At 41.5% G+C, this 25,465-nt stretch overlaps 1 protein-coding gene across 1 annotated transcript; it reads right to left on the bottom strand.

Moving 5' to 3' along the window:
* Nucleotides 1-437: 437 nt before the first annotated feature.
* Nucleotides 438-12,277, bottom strand: erp29 (endoplasmic reticulum protein 29). The gene is made up of 3 exons (XM_002940125.5): nt 12,091-12,277; nt 8,310-8,448; nt 438-1,077 (listed from the first exon to the last, which is right to left on the bottom strand). The coding sequence occupies exons 1-3, from the start codon at nt 12,220-12,222 to the stop codon at nt 575-577; spliced, it is 774 nt and encodes a 257-aa protein (XP_002940171.3). The 5' UTR covers nt 12,223-12,277; the 3' UTR covers nt 438-574.
* Nucleotides 12,278-25,465: the final 13,188 nt, after the last annotated feature.

Genomic DNA, 25,465 nt, shown 5'->3' with positions numbered 1-25,465 from the left:
TAGTCGCCCAGCGACAAATCTTTGTTGTTGCGGGCAACTTATTTCCCCACAATGCCATCCTTCCTGTCAAGGCAACTTCGGGCGACTGTGGGACATCGCAACGGCGCGTATGCCATCCCACCGGCAATTTACATTCTAGCCGGTGGGATGGCATTGTGGGGAGATTTATCGCTGGGTGACTAATCTCCCCATGTACCCCTGCCCTAAAGGTTTTTTTAGATAACTGATCCAATATCTTTACGTTCCCATGTAGCATGTTGCAGGTATGTATCTGTGTGTTGCCTCCATATTGCAATTTAATGTTCCCCTGCATGTGCTGTCCATAAAAAAACCATAAAGGAAAACACATCTACAAAGAAGGCAATACATGATGAAGGCAAACTGCCCATAATCCTTAACTGAACTGTAGTTTGGCTTCAGAACATGATAAACACGGATTACTGAACTTGGAAACAGATGTTATTTATAATGACTGTTGCAGTGTTTAAATTCTTGCATTATTCTTGGGTTGTAAGACAAATGTTTTTATAAATTTGCTGCCCATAAAATAAACATGGAAGAATCAGGTCATCGTTCAGAGCTCTTCTCTCATTGTGTTTTTGTTTTGAAAGCTGCTAAGGATATTGAGCCTCTTCTGGAGATCGTCCTTCTTGGGTTGGCTCATTTGGTTCTTTTCGATCAGTTTAGTTATGCGTTCATATTCATTGTGGGCAAAGTTTTCTCCTTGATCTATGATTTTACTCATGATCTTGATGTACTGCTCTGCCGCATGTTTCTCTGACTCTCCAGCTTCTGCCATCAAGGCCCTTGCCCTGATCAATAAATTACTCTGTTTTTCTTTCTCAGTGGTTAATAAGAATTCTCCAGCCAAGGCATCATATTGTTCTATGCAGCCTGGCATTCCTAAATATACCCCTTGAGTTTTCAGCCAAAGTTGGATTGCACTGGTCTTTACAGGACCTACATAAATTACAGGATTTGCAATATTCCCATTCACAAACAAGTAGTAATAGGGAAATTTTTCTTTATCCAAGTTGAATTTTTCAGCCAGTTCCAGATTAAGTTTGTCTCCATAATCTGTAAAAATAAGACATTACTTATAGATTTATATAAAATAGCCTCAACATTACTGACCTCTCACTAATAAAGCATGCAGGATGATAAAGATTCATTCATCTGGTGCATGGTCAGGTGAATTATTTGCTGTTACAAAGTAATATTTACAGTGTATGCCAAGTCTGCTACTGCACACAATAGGAGCAGAATGTCTTTTTCTCCACTGGCATAGATAAAAAACATGGTGTGTGCCACTAGCCTAAATGGAATATCCAAAGATCCTTACAGAATCAGAACTGTTTTTATTACGTTCTGTTTAATTATGATAATTTGTATTAATCTGTTGTACTTCTTCCCCAGAGTACATCACCCTGCACTCACAGTTTTGTCATGGACATATAAAGAACAGGGAGTTCTGACTCCTTGACAGCACTGCTGGAGTCAAATCAGTTAGTGTGCAACAGCCCTAAAATTGTATCTGCCTGTCCTCCAGGCATTGTGTGCTCAAAGGAATAAAGGTGTCCATACAGATTTGTAAAGATTTTGTACGACCATTATAATACGACCATCCTTATCATGAAATGATCCTTTATATTTGTGATTTCTTTCTCTTTTGAGCCTCCATATATATTTTTTGCTCTTTTTTTATAGACAAGGGTCCACATTTTGTTATCTAAGCACCGCCCCACACATCAGTGCACACCAGCCTTACAAAAATGTAACAATTTTGTCTGGTTGCACTGAAATTGGTTGTTGGGAACTCCTATGGCTCGAAAAAGATTAAAATATACTGTATGTATAAACACAAGCACAGTGTCATCATCATACTTTTGAGACTTTTTTAACTGCTAAAAATACAATTTGAAAAAACACAGTCTTGCCATTTCACAAATATGCCCCTGGTGTCAAGTATTAACATCAATATCAAAATTAATAATTTACTTACATTTACACTCAAATGGAGTTAAATAAAATTGAATCGATTTTTAGTATGAAGCTTTTTCAACCGAAAGGTATTTATAATGACATCAAAAGGCTAGCATTTTTACGAAGTATTGTCAAAGGGATACCCTGGTCCTGTCACACACCAATAGGCCCCAACACAAAATTCTGCTGGTGTTAGAAACACTGTGGGCAGAGCTAATACCTAGGATATGGCCTAGTGATGCTGGTATAGTAAGCTAAACAACACTGTCATTCTGGGCAGAAGGATAAGGAAAGCTACAACAAAACAGTAAGACTTTTTCCCTAAAGGGAAGTGATGTATCTTCCAGTTATCAGATGGTAACAGACCTATTTTTTTTGCAGGAAAAGGGGCTTATTATGGGGGAGGTGGCATAAACTGCCTTTTTTTTTAGTAGACTACAAACAGAGTTGCCTGAAAGAGAATTATGCCATTTAGGACTGTGCGTGTGGGTAGCCCATGGGTGTCTGCATGCATGTCCCACTTCTACTTCGTTAATGACAAGACCCTAAAGGCAAAGGGCAGGAGTTAAATGCAATGCTTCTTGCATCAGGGATCACTGTGTAATGTGCCAGATTTTCAATATGGATACAGCGCTTAATCAATGGTGCACTAAAGAGTACAAATTTGAGCCTCTATGCAACATGAATTGCGTTCCATTCAATGCAGAGGATCCATGGCTGAGCCAGCAGTGCTAGTTAATGCTTTAGCATGCATCTCAGATAAAGCTGCTCCTGTCACGAGGCAAGGTGAGAACCTTGCCTCAGGCGGCAGGGAGCATCCAGTTACCAGGGGCGGCAAATAGTTGACTAAGGTAACCTTAAGAGCTGCATTTTCATTTTTAAAAATGAAAATTTGGCTCTGCTAGTACAGAGAGCACAATATCGCTCTCTGCACCAGTGATGCGGCCCCCCTGGACCCGCTATGACGCTAAAGTTGTAAGCACAGAGCGGGAGAGAGGGGGCAGCATTGGGGATGCTGTCTCAGGCGGTAGCAGCCCCAGAATTAGCAGTGATCTCAGAGTGCTGATTGTTGGTGCCAGAAGACTTGCTATGATATCTATTCAAGATACTAACATTTTTGTATCCCCCACAAGTTGCTACAACCTAAATGTGGTATGCACCATGCTAGGTGTTCCCACCCAGTCCTTACACTTCAGGGCCAATGCCCAAACCTTTGTGCACCATTGCCCTCTGATTTGTGTCTGCATGTTACTCACCTACTACACTGTAAGTTCTACAGGGCAGGGACCTCCTTTATACCATGTCTCTTAGCACATTATCTTTGTGTATTTCTACTTATTTATTTTAATGATTTTGCTCCCTGTATGTATGTTCTACATTATAAGATTGTACAGTGCTGAATACATATGTAGTGCTTTATAAATAATGTTATACATACATACAATGCATTGTGCTTTGTTGCTCATATAATTATATGAGCGATTGTGAAAAAACCTGTTTAGAGTAGCAGATCTTTTAAGTGCCAAGTTAATTCGTTACACAGCCATATACCGTCCAAATATTGTTTCCAGCCTCCCTGTTTTTGAACATTCCCTCCTCGTTTTCCAAATGCTTCGAAAGGTCAGTGCATGGCTGTATTGTCAATATAGGCATTTTCAACTCTCCCTTCCCCCTCTTTACCACTACATAAACATTTATTAACTTCCACTCCCTTTACAAGCTTTGTCAAGCTCAGTGTCAGCTGCCTCCTCTTGTGAAGTGCTTTCCCTTCCCCCTTTCCATCACATTTTCTGCTTGTTTATCAGGTACTGCTATGCTCCCTCCCAAATTCCAGCCTTTTTACCAGTGCTCTCTCAGCCTCCTTATTCCTGTACTGCTGGGGAAAGGTGGATTATACTAGAATTTGTACATAGAACTATGTTATTCTAGGTGGTTTCTCCACCAACATGTAAGCCTGTATATGAACTGACAGACATGTCATTCCTGTCAGGGCAGAAAAGTGGATCTGTATATATTTTCATTACATTTATAAACAGCGTGTACCGAAATGAAGTACAGGTATGGGACCAGTTATCGAGAATGCTTGGGACCTGGGATTTTCAGAATAAGGGACCTTTCAGTAATTTGGATCTCTATATCTTAAATCTTTTAAAAACTCATTAAAATATAAATTAAACCCAATATTAATGTTTTGCCCCAATGAGGATTAATAATAACTTAGTTGGGATTTTTTTTAAAAATTAGAACATTTTCCAGGTATGGGTTGTTGGGTATTGTTATAGGCCCTGCTATCAAAGCAGCACGCATAGCGCATACCTCCCAAATATCTCCAAAATACGATCATTTATCACCCAAGATGCTGCCAAAATTCTTATTCATTCTCTTATAATATCTTGCCTGGACTACTGTAACTCCCTATTAATTGGCCTTCCCCTCCAAAGACTGTCCCCTCTCCAGTCCATAATGAATACTGCTGCCAGGCCCATACACCTCTCCAACCGCTCCTCCTCTGCCGTGCCACTCTGCCAATCCCTACACTGGCTTCCCCTACCATCCAGGATAAAATTCAAACTAATGACTCTCACATTCAAAGCAGTTCATAACTCTGCCCCACCCTACATCTCTGAACTCATCTCTAGGTACCATCCAACCCGCTTGTTACGCTCCTCTACTGACCTGCTCCTCAACTCCTCTCTCATTCCCTCCCCACACGCTCGCATTCAAGACTTTGCAAGGGCTGCCCCCCTTCTCTGGAATTCGCTCCCACAAACTGTCAGACTTTCTCCCAATCTCTCTGACTTCAAGAGATCTCTAAAAACACATTTATTTAGAGAAGCTTACCCTAATCTAGTTTAGCAATACCCTGTGCCACACCTCTCACAACTCTGGTCATGCCCATTCTCACACCTTGTGTCTCAACCCTTTCTCCTTGTAGATTGTAAGCTCTTTTGGGCAGGGCCCTCTTCACCTCTTGTATCGGTTATTGATTGCTTTATATGTTACTCTGTATGTCCAATGTATAAAACCCACTTATTGTTCAGTGCTGCAGAATATGTTGGCGCTTTATAAATAAATGTTAATAATAATAACTGTCCCGATTTTCGCAGGACAGCTCAACCCGCAGTCTCAGATTCTTCTCTTTGAGCTCCTGCACTAAAGCTAAAAAAGATACAAACTTAATTAAAAAGTAGCTTTTGGCAGAGAGCCCAGAAATCTTAACAAGCTTCATCTGCACTTAGATACATTGTTTCTCACGTTTAATTAAATAAGAAGCTTTTGGCAGAGAGCCCAGAATGTTAACAAGCCACACCTGCACTGAGGCACAATTGTCTTTTGGGGGAACTGAGACTTGCAGCTTAAAGGGCAATTTCAGCTTTTTTAGCAAAACTTTACAGTTTTTTCTGCTCCACGTGAACAGTGACAAGGACATGCATGCAAAATGAATGGGAGGATGCAGTACAGGTATGGGACCCATTATCCAGAATGCCCGGGACCTGAGGTTTTCCGGATAAGGGATTTTTCAGCAATTTGGATCTCCTACCTTAAGTCTACTAAAAAATATTTAAACAGTAATTAAACCCAATATGACGGGTTTGGCTCTAATAATGATTATGTCTTTGTTGGGATGGAGTATAAGGTACTATTCTGGTCTGGATAATGAGTTTCTGGATAAGGGGTCCAATACCAATATAAGGCACTGGTGTTTCTGTGTATGTGGAAAATGCCAGCAAAATATCCACCAAGTAAGTCATTAGAATTTTTGTGGTACTAATATAAAAACATGAAAAACATCAAACTAATCTATTTAGGACAATGGCATAGGGGAGTTCTGTCACAAGCTCAATTTGCCACTGCCGCGTATTTCAATAATGTGATTTCTCTGGTATGGTTAGATTGATTTAAAGGTTATGCTATGTAGGGGTATCTGTGGGCACTTGGCACCTATCTGTATGAAACTGTAAGAGTGATAAAATGCTAATTGTGAACTTCCCTTATAATACTTACACTTTATAAAAATGTTAAGATAAAAAAAGTTATGTCACTGTAATTTTCTCTGTATTATTAAAATAGTACCTTGTACTTTATAGTAACTAAATTGCATTAATCCATATTTGTGGCAAAAAAAATCCTATTGAGTTTATATACATTTTTTAGCACACTAAGTATGGTGACCTAAATTACCACAAAATACCTTATCTGGAAAAACCCACAGCTCCCAAGCAATTCGCATAATAGATCCCACACGTTTATCTGTAATCATGGGGTGGATCTTGAACAGCAAAGGAGGATACAGGCCAAATCATCTGAAACCTCTGATATTGCATTAGATATGATCTATAATCATTTTTACATCACATTATCTTGTTTGTGTAATTCATTTGGTTAAACATAATTTTTGTTTAAAAAAAAAAAAAACCTTATCTGAATAAATAATGTTATACAAGAAAAACCATTACTGTAATACACATGCTGGCATATTCTGTACAGGACGTAGTTTAGGAATTTCCTAACTCTCACATGCCCTAAAATTGGACAGGGCCGGTCCAAGAAGCATAAATCATAATAAAAAAAGGAGGTGGGAGCTGGTGGGAGCAAAGACAATACAGGGGCATTACAAGTGGCAAGGGCCTTGTTAAAAGTTTGGGCTGTTTGGCCATATGTCATCACTAATGGGTAGCCCTATTTGTGTTGCATTCCAATGGTTTTGAGGCAGCAGCCCCAATGCTACCACCCCCCCATCCACTCCGTGCTTACCTCTACAGCATTGGAATGGGTCCAGGGTAGGGGGGGCACTGCATCGCTAATGCAGAGAGCATATTTACACTCTCTACACTAGAAGAGACGATTTTCCGTCTTAAAAAACAGAAATTCAGCTTTTTGCTACCAAGGTTCTCATCTTGCCTCATGGCAGGAGCAGCCCTGGTAGTGGTATTATTTTTTTCAATTATTTTTTGGAAATATAACACAAATATATAACAGTAATGCTTACACAGCTATAACTTGAATTGTAATTTTGATCATGACATGTTTGTTATGAGAAGTAGGTAGGGCCTTGGTAATTAATCTCAATACGTTTAAGATAAAGGCATGTTCCTGGGCATTTGAGGCATGGGAAAAGATAAATAATACTGACTTAAAATAAAATAGATTTTTCAGCTGCTTTCTTTGTTTTCTTTATAACTGTTTTCTAATATTGAAGTACTGAAATACTGAGGTAAGCAACCCTTTTAAATGATATCACTCGGTGAACTGGGCATTAAGTATAGGCAAAAACAAAACAATTACCAATTCAGTGCCGTTTCTGACATTAGGAACTTGGCCACTCCTGGTATGTTGTAGGCTAATAGGCTTTTCCATGCTAAAATATGCTCTGCATGTACACTAAGGGGCATATTTATCAAAATGTGAGATTAGAGTTTACCAGAGAAAAACTCACTCACTTTCTATTCATCCCTATGGGATTTTTATAAGCCAATTTATCAATGAATGAAAGTTAGAACTCACCATTTGATAAATACGCTTCTAAAAATCCCATAGAAAGGAATAGAGGTAAGTGGGTGAGTTTTTATGTATTAAGCTTTAAACTCACATTTTGATAAATCTGCCCCTAAGTGACTGATCCCGTGCCATCAGCACACACACATTCAGATAGCAAAAGGCAGCAGATTGTCTTTTCTGCCCCAGTGTTTATATGCTAATGGTCTATTAGACATCAACTTCTGTTTTTGTAATGGGAAATTCTGCTCTTTCATATTAGGGAGTAAAACTGTACTGTCAACATAAAAAAATCCCCCCCCCCCCCCCCTTCACCATGGCTGCAGACCCAGATGCAACCCTGTATCTATTAATACTTTATTTTCAATGAATTTTACTTTTATATTTAAAGTTTGTATCTGTTGAGCCTACTATTTTTTGCCAAAGGATGTCCTATTTTATAAAGTTTAACCTGTTTTATTCTTTATTTCTATACAGACCACTGTTTATCTTTCTAAGTCAGAAATTAATAATTATATTGTACACAGTTTATTTGTTATTTGCTATGTAAACAAGTGTGATTTGACTTATTTAGCTTAAATACCTACCCCCATGACAACACAGCTGCTTATTTATATAAACTATAGTAGAGCAAAGCAAACACATCTTTAACTAGTACAGGGCAACAGTACATTACCCCTTTCATTTTTTGGTATTATAGGTCCTAAACCCCCCCACGCTTCAACAGCCAAGTCACTATGGAACATTAGAAGTCAGGGTTGCTTATCTTAAAGGTAATGCACAACATCCCAATAATAAGCACTCAATGCACATGTTGGTCTGATGGTTACCTGATATTCCTACATGAGCAACAAGAAGGTCTTTACTGGAAGAGGAACTTTCTGCCAATTGTTTGAACTCGTCTTGTTGAACTCCATATGGATATTGAGTGTCAAATTTTACCAGCACAAACCTACTCTTTGGGATGACCTGCACACAAAGAAGAAATGGCAAAAATAAGTAGTCACAGAGAATGATGGCCTGCATGCAAAATTCCAACAGAAATATCTGGTGTTTATTCTCTCCTTGATGCCTGGCAGGCCATCACCATGTGCACCCACCATTTTCTAATAAGTAGAAATGTGTTGCCTATGCATTCTACAAGCCTAACTCTAAAATTCCTTCTCAAAAATGTATTATTTAAAATTTGCAATCAATAACTAGGTTGTATAATGCCATTTAATGGTATCTCACTTTGTTGCTAACATGTTCGAAGTAACCTTTTACATTATTTGAAAATACGTCAAGCACATTGGGCTGTAAATAAAATATTGCATTATATTAAATTGATATTCCCCCTGGCTGTTCATGAAGTCACTAATTTACCATAACAAATGTTCAGCATTGTGTACACAAGTAGTGCTATATAAATCAAAATATACATACATGAAAACATAGAAAATATAGCTTTCATACAGTAACAGAACAAGTGTGGTGTTCATTTGAGGACACAGTTTATTTTAGAAGCTCCCTAGCCATTGGAAGTATATGACGCACATCGGTGTATTAGCATATTTCAAAAGTGTTTCAGAACAGGTACACACATGCGTGTGCCTCAATAGAGCTCCAATGGGGGCCACAGACTTGGAGTACATATCTCAGCATCCAGCATAATGGAAGCAATATCTGAAAAACCAACCAAGCCTTTTTTTTTGTTACTTTAGTATCTTTCTATATTTTTTGTTATTTTGTATCAATTTATGGTGGTAAAATACATTGCAATACAGCCCAGTATTTTATAGGTCATGTTAATCAGAGTGTATTAGAAATAACGTACTAATGTTCTCACAGTTTATCTGTGTTCCTAGAGTGCAAAGCATCTAGCTCTCTAATCACATGCTCCTGTGAGCACAACATGGAAGTGGCCCAGCCAGTCCTGTAACTCAACTTGTTTGGCACAAAAGAAGCACAGATACATTTTGGCACTTATGATTAATGTTGTTCAAGAGGGTGTCACTGCCAGGTGGTCCAGTTTATTGTTGCTCAATTATAAAAGGGAAAGTTTTACTTGCTCTTTTAGGGCATGCGGTTTCCAGCTCAGGGATCAGACAGCAAAACATTCAAGATCAGCTCCCATTTATTTTTAGACATTTGCCCAAGTGTGCTCATGGGTTAAGTCAGCGTTTTTCAACCACTGTTCCGCGGCACACGAGATGTTGCCTGGTGTGCCGTAGGCAGGGCCGCAATTTTTACTTTCAAAGGGGGCCCGGCGATGCTACAGTTTTTCTTAGTAGCTCGGGCCCCCTTTAATAAAATCCGGGCCCTGTCATTGGTTGCGCCCCGTGTGTACGGGTGACGTCAGTACGCACGGGGCGCAACGTTATAAAAGGGCCTGTGTGCGGTCGTGTGTAGGCAGAAGTGCAGAGGCGGCGCGCGTGAGGGGAAGATGCTGCAGAAGCCGCCGAAGAGCAGAAGTAAAATGCTGCTGGGCACCAATGTATTGGGGCGGCCACGGGGCACACTGACTTATGGGGGCACTGCTGCTGGGCACCAATGTACTAGGGGGGCTGGCTCTTGGCACCAATGTACTGGGGGGCACTGCTGCTGGGCACCAATGTACTAGGGGGGCACTGCTCTTGGCACCAATGTACTAGGGGGGCACTGCTGCTGGGCACCAATGTACTAGGGGGGCACTGCTGCTGGCACCAATGTACTAGGGGGGCACTGCTGCTGGGCACCAATGTACTAGGGGGGCACTGCTCTTGGCACCAATGTACTAGGGGGGCACTGCTCTTGGCACCAATGTACTAGGGGGGCACTGCTCTTGGCACCAATGTACTAGGGGGGCACTGCTGCTGGGCACCAGTGTACTAGGGGGCACTGCTGCTGGGCACAGAGTTAAATTTTTTAACATTTTCTAATGGTGGTGTGCCTCGTGATTTTTTTCATGAAACAAGTGTGCCTTTGCCCAAAAAAGGTTGAAAAACACTGGGTTAAGTGACTGATGCTTGAAAATGTGGTATGTAGCTTAGAATAACAATTTTTGATGCAGTCCAGATTGCTATGGGAATAAGTAAGAGGCAATTTTATGCCATAACAATAAAGCTCTGTGTCTCCCACTTGCATGTAGGAAATTAATTAGGTGTCAAAACTAAAAATTACCAGAATCTCCTTATATGCCATTACTTAAAAGTAATGATAGAGGCCATTTTAAATAATGGCAGCAAACAAAACATTTTGTGTATTCAGCCTATGGCACACATTTTGTCCACTGATGATCTTTAATCGAGGGCAATGGTGGACAAAATAACAACCCATGTAACACTGGCCAAAGAAGTCCATCCAAGGTATTGTTGCTCCTCTTGGAGTGGTGACAAAATTGTGAAGATGAATGCTTTTATTGTTATCTGGAACCTTTGCAAAAATGTAAGTCTCCTTTGCAGAATGAAGAATCTGTTAACAATGGTCATTTAAAATTTACGGATTGCATACGATATATAATAATCCATGCTTCAAAAAATTACAAAAATGAAAAACATCTTATGCAAGAATACAGCCTGCCGCTCATTGCTCAGTGCAGGGAATATCCTGTCCTTTAACAGATTCACATTCACAAACAGCCCACCCCGGCTCTGGACTCTTTGTGCAATCTGACACTTAGGGGCTGATTTACTAACCCACGAATCCGACCCGAATTGGAAAAGTTCCGACTTGAAAACGAACATTTTGCGACTTTTTCGTATGTTTTGCGATTTTTTCGGCGTCTTTACAAATTTTTCGTTACCAATACGATTTTTGTGTAAAAACGCGAGTTTTTCGTAGCCTTTACGAAAGTTGCGTAAAATCTTGCGATTTTTTCGTAGCGTTAAAACTTAAAAGGTGCGAAGTTTCGCGTAAGTTTTAATGCTACGAAAAAAGCGCAACTTTTTGCGCAAGTTTTAACGCTACGAAAAATCGCAAGATTTTACGCAACTTTCGTAATGGCTACGAAAAACTCGCGTTTTTACGCAAAAATCGTATTGGTAACGAAAAATTCGTAAAGACACCGAGAAAATCGCAAAACATACGAAAAAATCGCAAAATACCGATCTTTACGAAAAAAACGCAATCGGACTCATTTCGACCCGTTCGTGGGTTAGTAAATCAGCCCCTTGGTGTTACATGATTGGTCAGGCTAGAGGATATCCCCCGTTACTTTCGGTTCCTTTTTGTTTGTTAGCCTATTAGTTAATTGGGACATAACATAATAATATCTTCAGTTCTGCAGTTATTAAAAATCATTAATAATATAGCGTGTGTGTATGTGTATATATATATATATGAGAATGAGACAGTCTATACATATTTATCATGCACAGAATGAAGATACAACAGAAAAGATAAGCATTATTAAAGGAACACCTAGTAACAATGACATTTGGAATGATAGTTGCACAGGACCTGCATAGTCATTTATTAGAAGGTGGAATAGCTAGATGTTAGATTTCTAAAAAATAATCTGGCTGACACCCTGCACAACAAAGGACAGCATGAAATGGAAAGCAGCCTTGAGAAATCACTACAGGGAGCAGAACGTTATGACTATTGACTCTCTTGGGGGGGGGTTAAAGCTTAATGTCCCCAGCCCAGTACCTTGTAGAAAGTGATGTGGTCCAGGGCCAGAGAGCCTTTAGTGTGCATTGCCCAGCAGCGCTGCACAAGGCAAGTGACAAGCAAGACAGGTAACGCACTGTATCCCACCGCCACACTCCATCCTCTCGCCATGGTACAGAGCAGGATCAGAGTAATGGGAAAGGGCGGAGCTACGGCATCACGTGAGTTGTCAGGCCCTACTCTCATACAGTGTGTTGCACACGTGACTAGGCAGCAAAGCTGGGGGCCTGCTAGCAAGTCTGGTACCCTGGCTGGGGTTGCTGGTGATGACGCTTTTACTTTCTGAAATAAAGGCGCGGAGAATGTGCTGCTTTTTTGCCCAATAAACCGTTATGTGAAGCTGAGCCGGCATGGTGGTGGCGCAGTTATACGGAGCCAGGAGGGATTTGAGTCTGTAGAGCTGCACACTGCTGAAGGCACTCTACACTGGTTTGTCGCAGCAGTTGGGTCCCGATAAAGCCTCATGGGGAATGGGGGGAATGGAGGGGAAGTTCAACTTATTACACTAAACCCTTATCATGATTTATGTAGCCTTAAATATTTCTCTCTTCTTATATGGACCTGTACAAATAAAGTGATAAAGCAAAGACTTTTGAAACATAAAGAGAAATGTTATAGTTATGTTATAGTTCTGCTCAGTCCTCCCTTTTGGTGAGAATGGGGTATCTAATATCAATTAAGCTTTAAAGCTGCCAACAGCCAATCAGACTTCACCTACTGAATTTTTTTTGGTTTAAATTTAAAATGCTGCCTTTCTCCCACTATTTATGTCAGGATTCCCAAACTTTGCACTGTCAGTCACTGGCTGACTAGTATTCAGGGTTAGAACAAGTGGGAGGAGCCACCAACAGCTAATCCATTTCCACCCATTAAATTTCATTGGTTTATATTTAAACTGATGCCATTATTTAAGTATTAATTCCAGGGTTGTCCAGTCGCATTTCACCTATTTACTTTCAATGGTGAAGTGTAAAATGCTGTCAGTCCCACAATTGTTATACCTGAGTCCCCAAACTTTGCAAAGTTGGTCACTGGGGGACTGCAGTTCAAAAATAGGAAAAGTGGGTTGGGCCGCTAACAGCCAATCAGATTTCATCCATTGAATTTTATTGGTTTAAAGAATAAGTAAACCTTTATTTTTCTATGAGTAAAATTACTCTAAACAGCCTGCAGAATTACCTACCTTTGTCCCAGCATTCTCTCTGACCTGGTTCCTCAATCAGAAGGTATTCTTTTTCTTTGCTTCCTTGTGCAGAGTGAAGCCCCGCCCCCACTTCCTGTTCAGTTCTCTCTTCAATTCGACAAGGTTGTGGAGAGTGGAGAGCCTTCTGCGCAGCAGGAGCCAGTCTGTGCATTAGCGGGGTTTATTATTAACAGGAAGTGGGGGCAGAGAGAAAAGGTTGACTTATTTTTAAATATAAAATGCTGCCATTCTCACACTATTTATGCCAGGGTGCCACTGTTTGTCACTGGGTGACTTCGACTTAAGGTTAGAAAATGTGGGCACACCCACCAACCACCAATCATAATTCACCTGTTGACTTTTATTGGTTTAAATTTTAACTGCTGCTGTTTTTTAACTATTAATCCCAGGGTCCCTTTGCAGGGTTAGTCACTGGGTAACTGCAGTTCCAGGTTAGAAAAAGTGGGCAGAGCCACCAACCGCCAATCAGATGTCACTCGTTGACTTTCAGTGGGGAAATTTAAGTTGCTGCCATGCAGACACTATTAAAACCAGGGTCCCCAAACTTTGCACAGTGGTTTTTCTATATAACTGTGGGTCCAAGGTTAGAAAAAGTGGGCGGAGCCAACAACAGATCAGATTTCATTCACTGACCACATTTTTCAAACCAACATGAAGTCTGTTCTCAAACTTCCCTTTCTAGTTATTGATTACAAACTTTTTGATTACATTTTTGAGAAGGAATTTTATTGCTGAGTTAGGCTTGTAGTATGCATGGGCATCACAATTTTTCTTATTAGAAAATGCTTAGTGAAAACACTGGCCCAGAATACTATTGAAGATTAAAAATGAAAACCAATTGCAAATTGTCTCAGAATATTACTCTCTACATCATACTATGGGGCACATTTACTTATCCACGAATGCTCCGTCCATTCGGTCGATCGGTCCAATCGTATTTTCCGTGACTTTTTCGTACCTTGCGCGTCTTTTTCGACACTTGCACGACTTTTACGACGCTTGCGCAACTTTTTTGTATTTTTAGCACGGAAAAATCGGATCAGTTTTGCCGCTGTTTACAATCGTTTGGTACGAAAATTTCGTGACTTTCGATTCGCCAATACAATATTATCGTGACTTTTCGATTTTTTCGGAAGCATTTTCGTGATATTTCCGATCTTCAGAAATTTTCGTTTCCAATCCGAATTTTTCCCATTCGGGATTCAAACTCTTCTTTTAATAAATCTGCCCCTAAAATTAGAATGGGTGCTGTTTTATTCACACCCATACCAGCAGTTACTGGACTACATGTTTCCATACCAACATGTTAAAATACCATTTTTTTAAATATACACATAAAAATGTTATAGAATGCTAAAAAAATAATCCCATAGTGTTTGATACTTTGATACTATATTTGTTGCTAATTGGATTTGCGGAGGCAGTTAATTGAACACCCCACATCTTGACGAGGTACTAACTGTGTAACAAAACACTATTGACACTATTGGGCATGTTTTCTAACATTGGAGAGTGTGTAAGTAAACACACTCCAATGTCACACAAACACAAATACCAAGGTTATAAGTCTCTGCTACTGCAGTGATTAATCTTCCCAAGATGCCTTTCCACCAGCAATAAAGGGAATTGCTGGTGGAAAGGCCTACATGTCGCTATGGTTTTTCAAAGTCACGCAAGTCCTGCAGGAGGAAAGCCAAAACAATGCATAGGCCTTTCCACTGACGATTCCCTTTATTGCTGGTATAAAGGATTTTTGGGGAGATTAGTTGCCTGCAGTAGCAGAGATTTATTGTGGGCAACTAATTTTGCCATGGGACATTACCTTTAATTTAGGGGTCCCCGACCTTTCTTACTCGTGAGCCACAGTCAAATGTAAGAAGACTTGGAGAGCAACTCAAGCATCATAAAAGTTCATGGAGGTGCCAAATAAGGGCTAAGGCTGATGTCAGGCATGGCGTATTCTTGGCAAGCTTAAAAAAACGGTTGCTGAGAATACGCCATGCTACTGTAAATGCGCCCTACCTGTGCCAGGCACATGTAGCAGAAATACGCATAAAAATGTGAGACTTTGCATTCTCTCGCGTTTTTATGCGTATACTGGCTACATTTGCCTGCACCCAAGCATATCTCATTCATTCGGGTGCAGGCACAGGTAGGACACATTTACAGTAGTGGGGCGTATTCTCGGCAAGCAGTTTTCTGCTTGCCGAGAATACGCCACGTCTGACATGATCCCTGATTTTCTATTAGGTAGCATCTATGCAACACTATTAGCTTACAGGAGGCTTTATTTGGTATTCAACCAAAATTTGCCACCATGTCAGGAATTCAAAAATAGCTACCTGGTTTGGGGGCACTGAGAGCAACATCCGAGGGGTTGGTGAGCAACATGTTGCCCCCGAGCCACTGGTTGGGGATCACTGCCCTAAATGAACAATACTAGCAGCCACTGACCTAATGGCATCCGCCTGTCAGTGGGCATATGGTATCATTTTTCAGAAATCTGCTCCGTGTGTGCATTGACAGACAGGTACCATTAAAGTCAATGTCTGGTGCACAGAACATTCAGAACAGGATTAGTGATTATAATCATTGCAGGGTGCCTAACAAATCACCATTCCCTAGTAAATAACCCTTTCCTTGCCCTACAGACATTCAGCGATCTGTGTATTATTATATGTGTGTATATATATAAGAAAATTACTTTTGGTGACACATTAGTGACTTTTTCAAATGTATTTTTTGTATAAAATGCCAAAAAAGATTTTGCAATCATTTACAGTGAACTGCGCCTGCTCAGAGGTGGACCCTTCTAGGTGAAAATTTAAAAAAATGCAGCAACATACTCATACATTAAATAATTGTGCATGGGAAATTTCGAAAAAGAGTTTTTGTTCCAAAACTTTACATAAATTGAAATAATATTTGCTCTTGCAGAAAGAGTAATTTTTATTGAATCTGGAAACAGAAGATCAGCTATATACTTGATTTTATTTTGCTAATTGGATTTGTGGATGCAGTTAATTTAATTTATTGAATACCCCTGCAGCAGTCAGAGGGGAGTTTACTGAACTGTGTAACCAGTGCAGGCTGGGGCGTGCCGGGCCCATCGGGCTGCCACTTCAGGGAAACCCCCACCCCAGTCACAAGCTCCCCAACACAGCAAACGAAGCCCACCCCTCTCCACCCCCTGTGTAAGCACGTGCTTGTGTACCAGGCTTGGGTCAGTGGCATCCACCGTGTATGTTCCCAGCTTCCTAATGGACCAGTCCAACCCTGTGTGTAACAAAAGTTTAACGCACATTGCATTTTTTTGACTGTCATAAAACTGCCAGTGGAGAAGACACCAATACCATTCTGAGTCACCAGGGCAGGTAGCCATTGACTTTAACCTTATCTGCACACTTGAATGTTTTTGAGCAGAAGTCAACACACAAGTCAACAACAAAAAAATAATTTAGGCCTGGTCATTATCAACTGTAATTGGTAAAAAAAATATTTGGAAAGGATTTTTTACTGTGAGAGCTGTTACATTATATAACTTTAAGAAGGGGCTGGATGGATTCTTAGCAAGTGAGGCATACCTCCCAACAATTGAAAAATGAAAAGAGGGGCAAAATTTTTTTGGCAACGCCCCAATTGCCACACCCCATTTTTAAAATAGTGCCCACGATGGCCCAATAGACAGCACCCCCATAGACAGTTCCCCCCATACACAGTGCCCCATTTGCCCCCATAAACAGTAGTACCCCCCATAGACAGTGCCCCCAATTGACCCCATAGACCATGCCCTCAATTGCCCCACAGACAGTAGCCCCATACACAGTGCCCCCATAGAAAGTATCCTCCATACACAATGCCCCCATAGAAAGTGCCCCCATACACAGTGCCCCCATACACAGTAGCCCTCCTTACACAGTGCCGCCCATACACAGTGCCCCCCATACACAGTAGCCCTCCTTACACAGTGCCCCCCATACAGTGCCCCTATACACAGTAGCCCTCCTTACACAGTGTCCCCCATACAGTGCCCCCATACACAGTACCCCCCCATACACAGTGCCCCCCCATACAGTGCCCCCCATACACAGTAGCCCTCCTTACACAGTGCCCCCCCATACACAGTAGCCCTCCACACACAGTGCCCCCCCATACACAGTGCCCCCCATACACAGTAGCCCTCCTTACACAGTGCCCCCCCATACACAGTAGCCCTCCTTACACAGTGTCCCCCCATACAGTGCCCCCCATACACAGATCCCCCATACACAGATCCCCCATACACAGTAGCCCTCCTTACACAGAGCCCCCCCATACACAGAGCCCCCCATACACAGTGCCCCCCCATACACAGTAGCCCTCCTTACACAGTGCCCCCCATACACAGTAGCCCTCCATACACAGTGTCCCCCCATACACAGTAGCCCTCCATACACAGTGTCCCCCCATACACAGTGCCCCCCATACACAGTAGCCCTCCATACACAGTGTCCCCCCATACACAGTAGCCCTCCATACACAGTGTCCCCCCATACAGTGCCCCCCATACACAGTACCCCCCCATACACAGAGCCCCCCAATTGCCCTCATAGTGAGTACCTCCAATAGAAAATGCCCCCATATATAGCGGCCCCCATAGACTTCTTGGGCTCCTGCTCCTTATTCGGCTCCTCGTATGGCGGTGACAGGACCTTTTATAAGGTTGCGCCCGTGCGTACGTGTGCCGTCACACGTGTGCACGGGCGCAACCTTATAAAAGGACCTGTAGCCGCCGTAAGAGGAGCTGAATAAGGAGCAGGAGCCCAAGAAGAGACGGAGCCGGAGCGCTCCGCTGTAGCCAGCGCGTCCCGCTGGCCTGGATAGTTTAATGAATGTTCTGCATTTCCGTAATGCGAGATTCATTGAACAATCCGGGACAGCGGGACGCGCTGTAAAAACCGGGACTGTCCCACGAAAAGCGGGACAGTTGGGGGGTATGAGTGAGGGAATACAGGGTTTTAACATCTTGGAGTCAGGAAGACATTTTTTCCCCCTCTGCGGCAAATTAGAGAGGCTTCAGATGGGGTTTTTTGCCTTCCTCTGGATCAACTAGTAGTTAGGCAGGTTATATATAGGCATTATGGTTGAACTTGATGGACGTATGTCTTTTTTCAACCCAACTTACTATGTTACTATGGTATAAATTTTGGTTGGTCATCAGCATTACTCTAATGGAACTGTGGACGGCAGTTCTTGCAGTTGTTGTTGCCCCCATAACAACATTCCACTTGAGTTTCCATAAGGCATGGGCTCATCTGCTTATGCTGCACATATTAAAAGTTGACCCTTGGACTGAGGAGAAATGTAGTGATTGGGCGAATCATAACATTTGGGGAGGTGTAAGCAGGGAGAGACACCCCTGCACATGAAGCCTTTCTCCTATTTTAAGTTATAAATGACTGGTGACAGTTTCCATTTTCTCTGGCGATCATGTCAGAGTATTATCTGCCCTCATGAGAGCTGATAGGACAGAATTAAAATATTTTATCAGTTAAAAAGAAAATTGAGATAATTAACCACACCTATATATACAGTGGCTTGCAAAAGTATTCGGCCCCCTTGAACTTTTCCACATTTTGTCACATTACAGCCACAAACATGAATCAATTTTATTGGAATTCCACGTGAAAGACCAATACAAAGTGGTGTACACGTGAGAAGTGGAACGAAAATCATACATGATTCCAAACATTTTTTACAAATAAATAACTGCAAAGTGGGGTGTGCGTAATTATTCAGCCCCCTGAGTCAATACTTTGTAGAACCCCCTTTTGCTGCAATTCCAGCTGCCAGTCTTTTAGGGTATGTCTCTACCAGCTTTGCACATCTAGAGACTGAAACCCTTGCCCATTCTTCTTTGCAAAACAGCTCCAGCTCAGTCAGATTAGATGGACAGTGTTTGTGAACAGCAGTTTTCAGATCTTGCCACAGATTCTCGATTGGATTTAGATCTGGACTTTGACTGGGCCATTCTAACACATGGATATGTTTTGGTTTAAACCATTCCATTGTTGCCCTGGCTTTATGTTTAGGGTCGTTGTCCTGCTGAAAGGTGAACCTCCGCCCCAGTCTCAAGTCTTTTGCAGACTCCAAGAGGTTTTCTTCCAAGATTGCCCTGTATTTGGCTCCATCCATCTTCCCATCAACTCTGACCAGCTTCCCTGTCCCTGCTGAAGAGAAGCACCCCCAGAGCATGATGCTGCCCCCCCATATGTGACAGTGGGGATGGTGTGTTCAGAGTGATGGGCAGTGTTAGTTTTCCGCCACACATAGCGTTTTGCATTTTGGCCAAAAAGTTCCATTTTGGTCTCATCTGACCAAAGCACCTTCTCCCACATGTTTGCTGCCCCCCCCACATGGCTTGTGGCAAACTGCAAACGGGACGTCTTATGGTTTTCTGTTAACAATGGCTTTCTTCTTGCCACTCTTCCATAAAGGCCAACTTTGTGCAGTGCACGACTAATAGTTGTCCTATGGACAGATTCCCCCACCTGAGCTGTAGATCTCTGCAGCTCCCCCAGAGTCACCATGGGCCTCTTGGCTGCATTTCTGATCAGCGCTCTCCTTGTTCAGCCTGTGAGTTTAGGGGGACGGCCGTGTCTTGGTAGGTTTACAGTTGTGCCATACTCCTTCCATTTCTGAATGATCGGTGGAACAGGGCTCCGTGGGATGTTCAAGGCTTTGGAAATCTTTTTGTAGCCTAAGCCTGCTTTAAATTTCTCAATAACTGTATCCCTGACCTGTCTGGTGTATTCTTTGGACTTCATGGTGTTGTTGCTCCCAATATTCTCTTAGACTGACATTAGATTACACATAGGTGCACTCTATTTAGTCATTAGCACTCATCAGGCAATGTCTATGGGCAACTGACTGCATTCAGACCAAAGGGGGCTGAATAATTACGCACACCCCACTTTGCAGTTATTTATTTGTAAAAAATGTTTGGAATCATGTATAATTTTCGTTCCACTTCTCACGTGTACACCACTTTGTATTGGTCTTTCACGTGGAATTCCAGTAAAATTGATTCATGTTTGTGGCTGTAATGTGACAAAATGTGGAAAAGTTCAAAGGGGCCAAATACTTTTGCAAGCCACTGTAGATTAGTGGGTTTTTTTCTGTCCCATTGGAGCTGATAGTTGTGCCTGTTTTCTGGCTTTCATTTTTCTTTAGGCTTATCTGGCCCCATTATGGCACCTTTACCAATTTAGAAATTTCTGACTTTTCTTACTCTGAAGAGTCTGTATTATACACTGTCAGGTGGCTTGTCCCTGTTAGGCTTGTCCCTGTTAGGCTGCCAGGGTTTTGTATGTTCCAGCTGCTTTTATTCAGGTAAGTCCTTCCAGGATGCTGGGCTGATAGCAGTGGCATTTTTAATTCCCTAAAGGAGGGGTAGCTGGGTGGATCCCTGGCATTTCTTTTTTAATCTTTCCTGATGAGTGGTGTATGGCACACACAGGCAGCATAGGGCAGGAAGAGTATGGCACACACAGGCAGCATAGGGCAGGCAGAGTATAGCACACACAGGCAGCATAGGCAGAGTATGGCACACACAGGCAGCATAGGGCAGGACGAGTACTGTCTGTGTGTGCCATGCTCTGCCTGCCTTATGCTGCCTGTGTGTGCTATACTCTGCCTATGCTGCCTGTGTGTGCCATACTCTGCCTATGCTGCCTGTGTGTGCCATGCTCTGTCTGCCCTATGCTGCCTGTGTGTGCCATATTATGCCTGCCCTATGCTGCCTGTGTGTGCCATAATCTACCTGCCCTATGCTGCCTGTATGTGTCATACTCTCAGGTGTCAGTGGGCCCTCTTGCTTCTAATTATCTAGCCTTTTTTGTGGTCATTCTCTGTTTCTGTATGGGAACAAGGAAGCTTGATGGATGTAACAATAGAGTATAGTATACTCTGCTCACCAACCCCTTGAATGTTGCTCTCAGTGCCCCCAAACCAGGGAGTTATTTTTGAATTCCTGACTTGGGGGCAAGTTTTGGTTGAATAAAGACAAGAGTTACTACCAAATAAAGCCCCCTGTAAGTTGATAGTGTGCATAGAGGCCCCTAATAGCCAATCACAGCCCTTATTTTGCACCTCCATGAACTTTTATGCTGCTTGTGTTGCTCTCCAAGTCTTTTTACATTTGACAGTGGCTCACGAGTAAGAAAGGTTGGGGACCCCTGATGTAGAAGAAGGAGACTAGGATAATAAAGAGTTTGAGGGTGGAGAGTAGGAATTTAAGTTTTGAAAGTGGGCCCATTGACCAGTGTTTTCTGGTGGGCCCCTGCTATCTCAGTCCGACACTGCATACTCTGCCTGTCCTATGCTGCCTGTGTGTGCCATACTCTGCCTGCCCTATGCTGCCTGTGTGTGCCATACTCTGCCTGCCCTATGCTGTCTGTGTGTGCCATACTCTGCCTGCCCTATGCTGCCTGTGTGTACTATGCTCTGTCTGCCCTATGCTGCCTGTAGGAGGTGAACCTGGCAGAGGTTTTGTTCTGGGAGTTTGTTAGTAGTTGGAAATAGCCATTAAATGGTCCCTAAGGTGTGTTATTATGTACTGGGGGTTGCTGCGCTATCCTCAGGGGAGGAGGAGGCATATGGATTTTAGTGTCTTAATATGATATAATATAATTCTTTCACATATGAATGATGGTTGATATCCCTGCAGTGAGCACTAACCATTTGGGTTTTTGCTGCGCTACCACCATTAATGTGGGCATGGTCTTGTGATTACATGGGTGTGGTTTGAACTGGGTGTGATTTAAACATGGGGAGTGGTCAAAACTGGTTTCCATTAGCGGCCCTCCACTATATATGCTAGAGAAATTCCGGCCCTCGGCACCACAGAAGTTGTACAGCACTGCTGTATGCAACTCTGCAGTGAATTCTCACTGAGTGCACATCTGTATATTTTTGCTATGTAGTAGTCAATTGATGTATTATACTGTATGCAACTGCAGTAATCATTGTTGAATTTATTTAGTATATTAATATTGTACAGTTTACCACTATTACTAGGTTGCAGTCAATTAGTACAATACTGTATGTGACTCTGCAGTGAATCATCAAATGTTGTGGTTTAAATTTTCCCTTATTACTAATGACAGGCTCCTCTGCTGGGTTCGTACACTTCTCCACCAGCTGGGAAAAAAACAGCAGAAAATATGTTCCGTGTGCTAAACACATTATTATAGGTTTTTCGATCACATTTGTACCAAGAGTTGTGTGCATAGTAATAGGCCGACATAGAACCAAAGAATGGCTGTGTCTGTCAGCTGAAACAAGTGAACTAAATGTATTGTGAAAGGTTCCCACTTGAGTTTACCTCAGGTGACTTATCAGTGACTTTTTAAATAGATTTTTTTAAGAAAATGCTGGTAAACTTGTTAGTATTTTTCAAAAGGTAAATTACAGCTTGCAGAAGCTGGGCAATTTATGTAGAAATTTTAAAACACCAGAATAATATAGTTGCAAGTTACAGGAGGAGATTTTGTCTTTACCTTATCTGCACACAGGATAGATTTTGGTCTGAAAATACTCACTTGAATGTTTTTGAGCAGAAGTCAACACACAAGTCAACAACAAAAAAATAATTTAGGCCTGGTCATTATCAACTGTAACTGGTATAAATTTTGGTTGGTCATCAGCATTACTCTAATGGAACTGTGGACGGCAGTTCTTGCAGTTGTTGTTGCCCCCATAACAACATTCCACTTGAGTTTCCATACGGCATGGGCTCATCTGCTTATGCTGCACATATTAAAAGTTGACCCTTGCACTGAGGAGAACTGTAGTACTGTAGTGATTGGGCGAATCATAACATGACTTTTTTCTCTTTAGGGCTCTGATACACGGGGAGATTAGTCGCCCGTGACAAATCTCCCTTGTTGCGGGCGACTAATCTCCCTGATATGACATCCCACTGGCGAAAATGTAAATCGTCGGGGGGGGGTGATTGGCCTTGGGGGGCCTGGATAAGAAATCCGGTGCTACATTTTTAATCTATTTGGGGAGATATGCAATTAAAATGTTGGGCACCAAAGCAAGTAATTATTCAACAAATATAAAGAAGGCTGAAAAAGAATCTGCCACAATGTGTAAAAACAAGGCATTTTGTGTTCTGCTGGCAAATGGAGTGAGACAAAAACGTTTGCCTAAAAAGACTGGGATCAGCAGGTTTTTGGGTGACTAATAATCCTTTGTTTTTACAAAGATGAAGGGAACAAAAGACAGTTTGTGGCTATTCAGAAGTAATTAGAGTGAAATGAGTGTCTTGCTGTCCAAATGTGCAACTAACAGTGCTGGACATTGCTAATGAGTTGTAAACACTGAATAAGCAGAGTGCTCAGCATATAAAGGCTTAGTGCTTATTCTCCATTGATCAGAAAGATATCTTCATCCCAATTCATTATATGTCCCAAACATATCATGAATAATATTTATACATAGTGCACTCAAAGTAGAAATTAGCAATTTTTTGGTACCCTTAGCTTTTGGCCCGGCTCTTCGCTTAATCACTAGAAAATTGAGGCAAATAGATTGCACACTGATCACATTGAAAGTACACCAGGTTAGTGATCTTTCACTGAAGAGGAATTGTTTTATACAATGGGGGTATCTTAACCAAATTTCAACCCCCCCAACGAACATGATTTTCTTGTACTTCAGCTTATGCTTTATTTATGGCAAGCACAAGAGGTGAGAGGCTGATACCACTTAAAACAGTGGAAGCTACCACTCGAAAAAAAATGGTGGAACTTTAATGGTCATTTACGAATACAGTGCATTGTGCAATTTTCATGTGGAGTTGTACATGTACTCAATATCGTACCAACAGTGGGTGGCCATGATTCAGCAGAAGTGGCAAGAAGTGCAAAATTCATCATTGGATGCAAAAACTTTTAATAAATGGTTTCAATAAGCATAGCATTATGTCCTTTTAGTGCAACCACACTTGCGACTGAATATCACCACAAATGTACGCAGTGCTTTGCAAGGCCTAAGCACAAACAGGGGTACAGTGTTTATAAAATAATGATAATATTTCAGTCTATGCTTAAGTGCTTAGGTGTTGCAATGCAGTTAGAATGATGTCCCTGCCCCCAAGAGCTTATAATCTATTTGTGTCGGACAATGCTTTTCCCATAATCTTTTATGGAAAGCAGTTAAAGGCAATACAGGTATAGGACCTGTTATCCAGAATGCTCGGGACCAAGGGTATTCCGGATAAGGGATCTTTCCGTAATTTGGATCTTCATACCTTAAGTCTACTTAAAAATCAATAAAACATTAATTAAACCCAATAGCATTATTTTGTATCCAGTAAGGATTAATTATATCTTAGTTGGGATCAAATACAAAGCACTGTTTTATTTTTACAGAGAAAAAGGAAATCAATTTTAAAAATCTGAATTATTAGATTAAAATGGAGTCTATGGGAGAAGGGCTTTCCGTAATTCGGAGCTTTCTGGATATCGGGTTTCCGGATAAGGGATCCCATACCTGTACTAGGGTATTTATGACCAATACTTTCTCTTGCTATTTCTGTGATAATGGGGGTCATTTATAAAGACTGGGCAGTAACCTATAGCAAGCTTGAAAATAGGCCAAGTAAGGCCTGAAATGTTGCTTTATCCAAGGTCTTTCCATGTGTATTGAATAAAGGCATTTTACTGGAATATGGTGCTGTATGATGATCTTCTTTCAGTAACCTATAGCAACCAATCATTCATTAGCCTTTTTCATCCAGCCGCAGGTTAAGTAATAAAGCAAATACCTGATTGGTTGCCATGGGTTACTGCCCCAGTGCAAATTTGTACAGTCTTTATAAATGACTTCCATTATGTTCAGTTGTATATCATTCCTCAAACTAGACTGTAAGTTGTGCTGCTGGGATATTTGTTTCATGTCTTACCTTGTCATGTATGTTTCTTGGTAATTATAATCTTAGTTCTTCTTAAACTGTTAGCACGGGTATGAGATTTATTATCTGAGAAACCAGTTTTAAATTAAATTTGAAACTTAATTTTTTATTTCATTAAAATATTATAAATATTATTCCTACCTATTAAAAAAGATTTTAAAAATCCCAGCTGTCAATCATATATTGCC

The sequence above is a fragment of the Xenopus tropicalis genome, chromosome 1 (genome assembly GCF_000004195.4).
Source record: "Xenopus tropicalis strain Nigerian chromosome 1, UCB_Xtro_10.0, whole genome shotgun sequence".
NCBI classification, from domain to species: domain Eukaryota; kingdom Metazoa; phylum Chordata; class Amphibia; order Anura; family Pipidae; genus Xenopus; species Xenopus tropicalis.
This window is presented reverse-complemented; position numbering and strand designations above follow the sequence as displayed.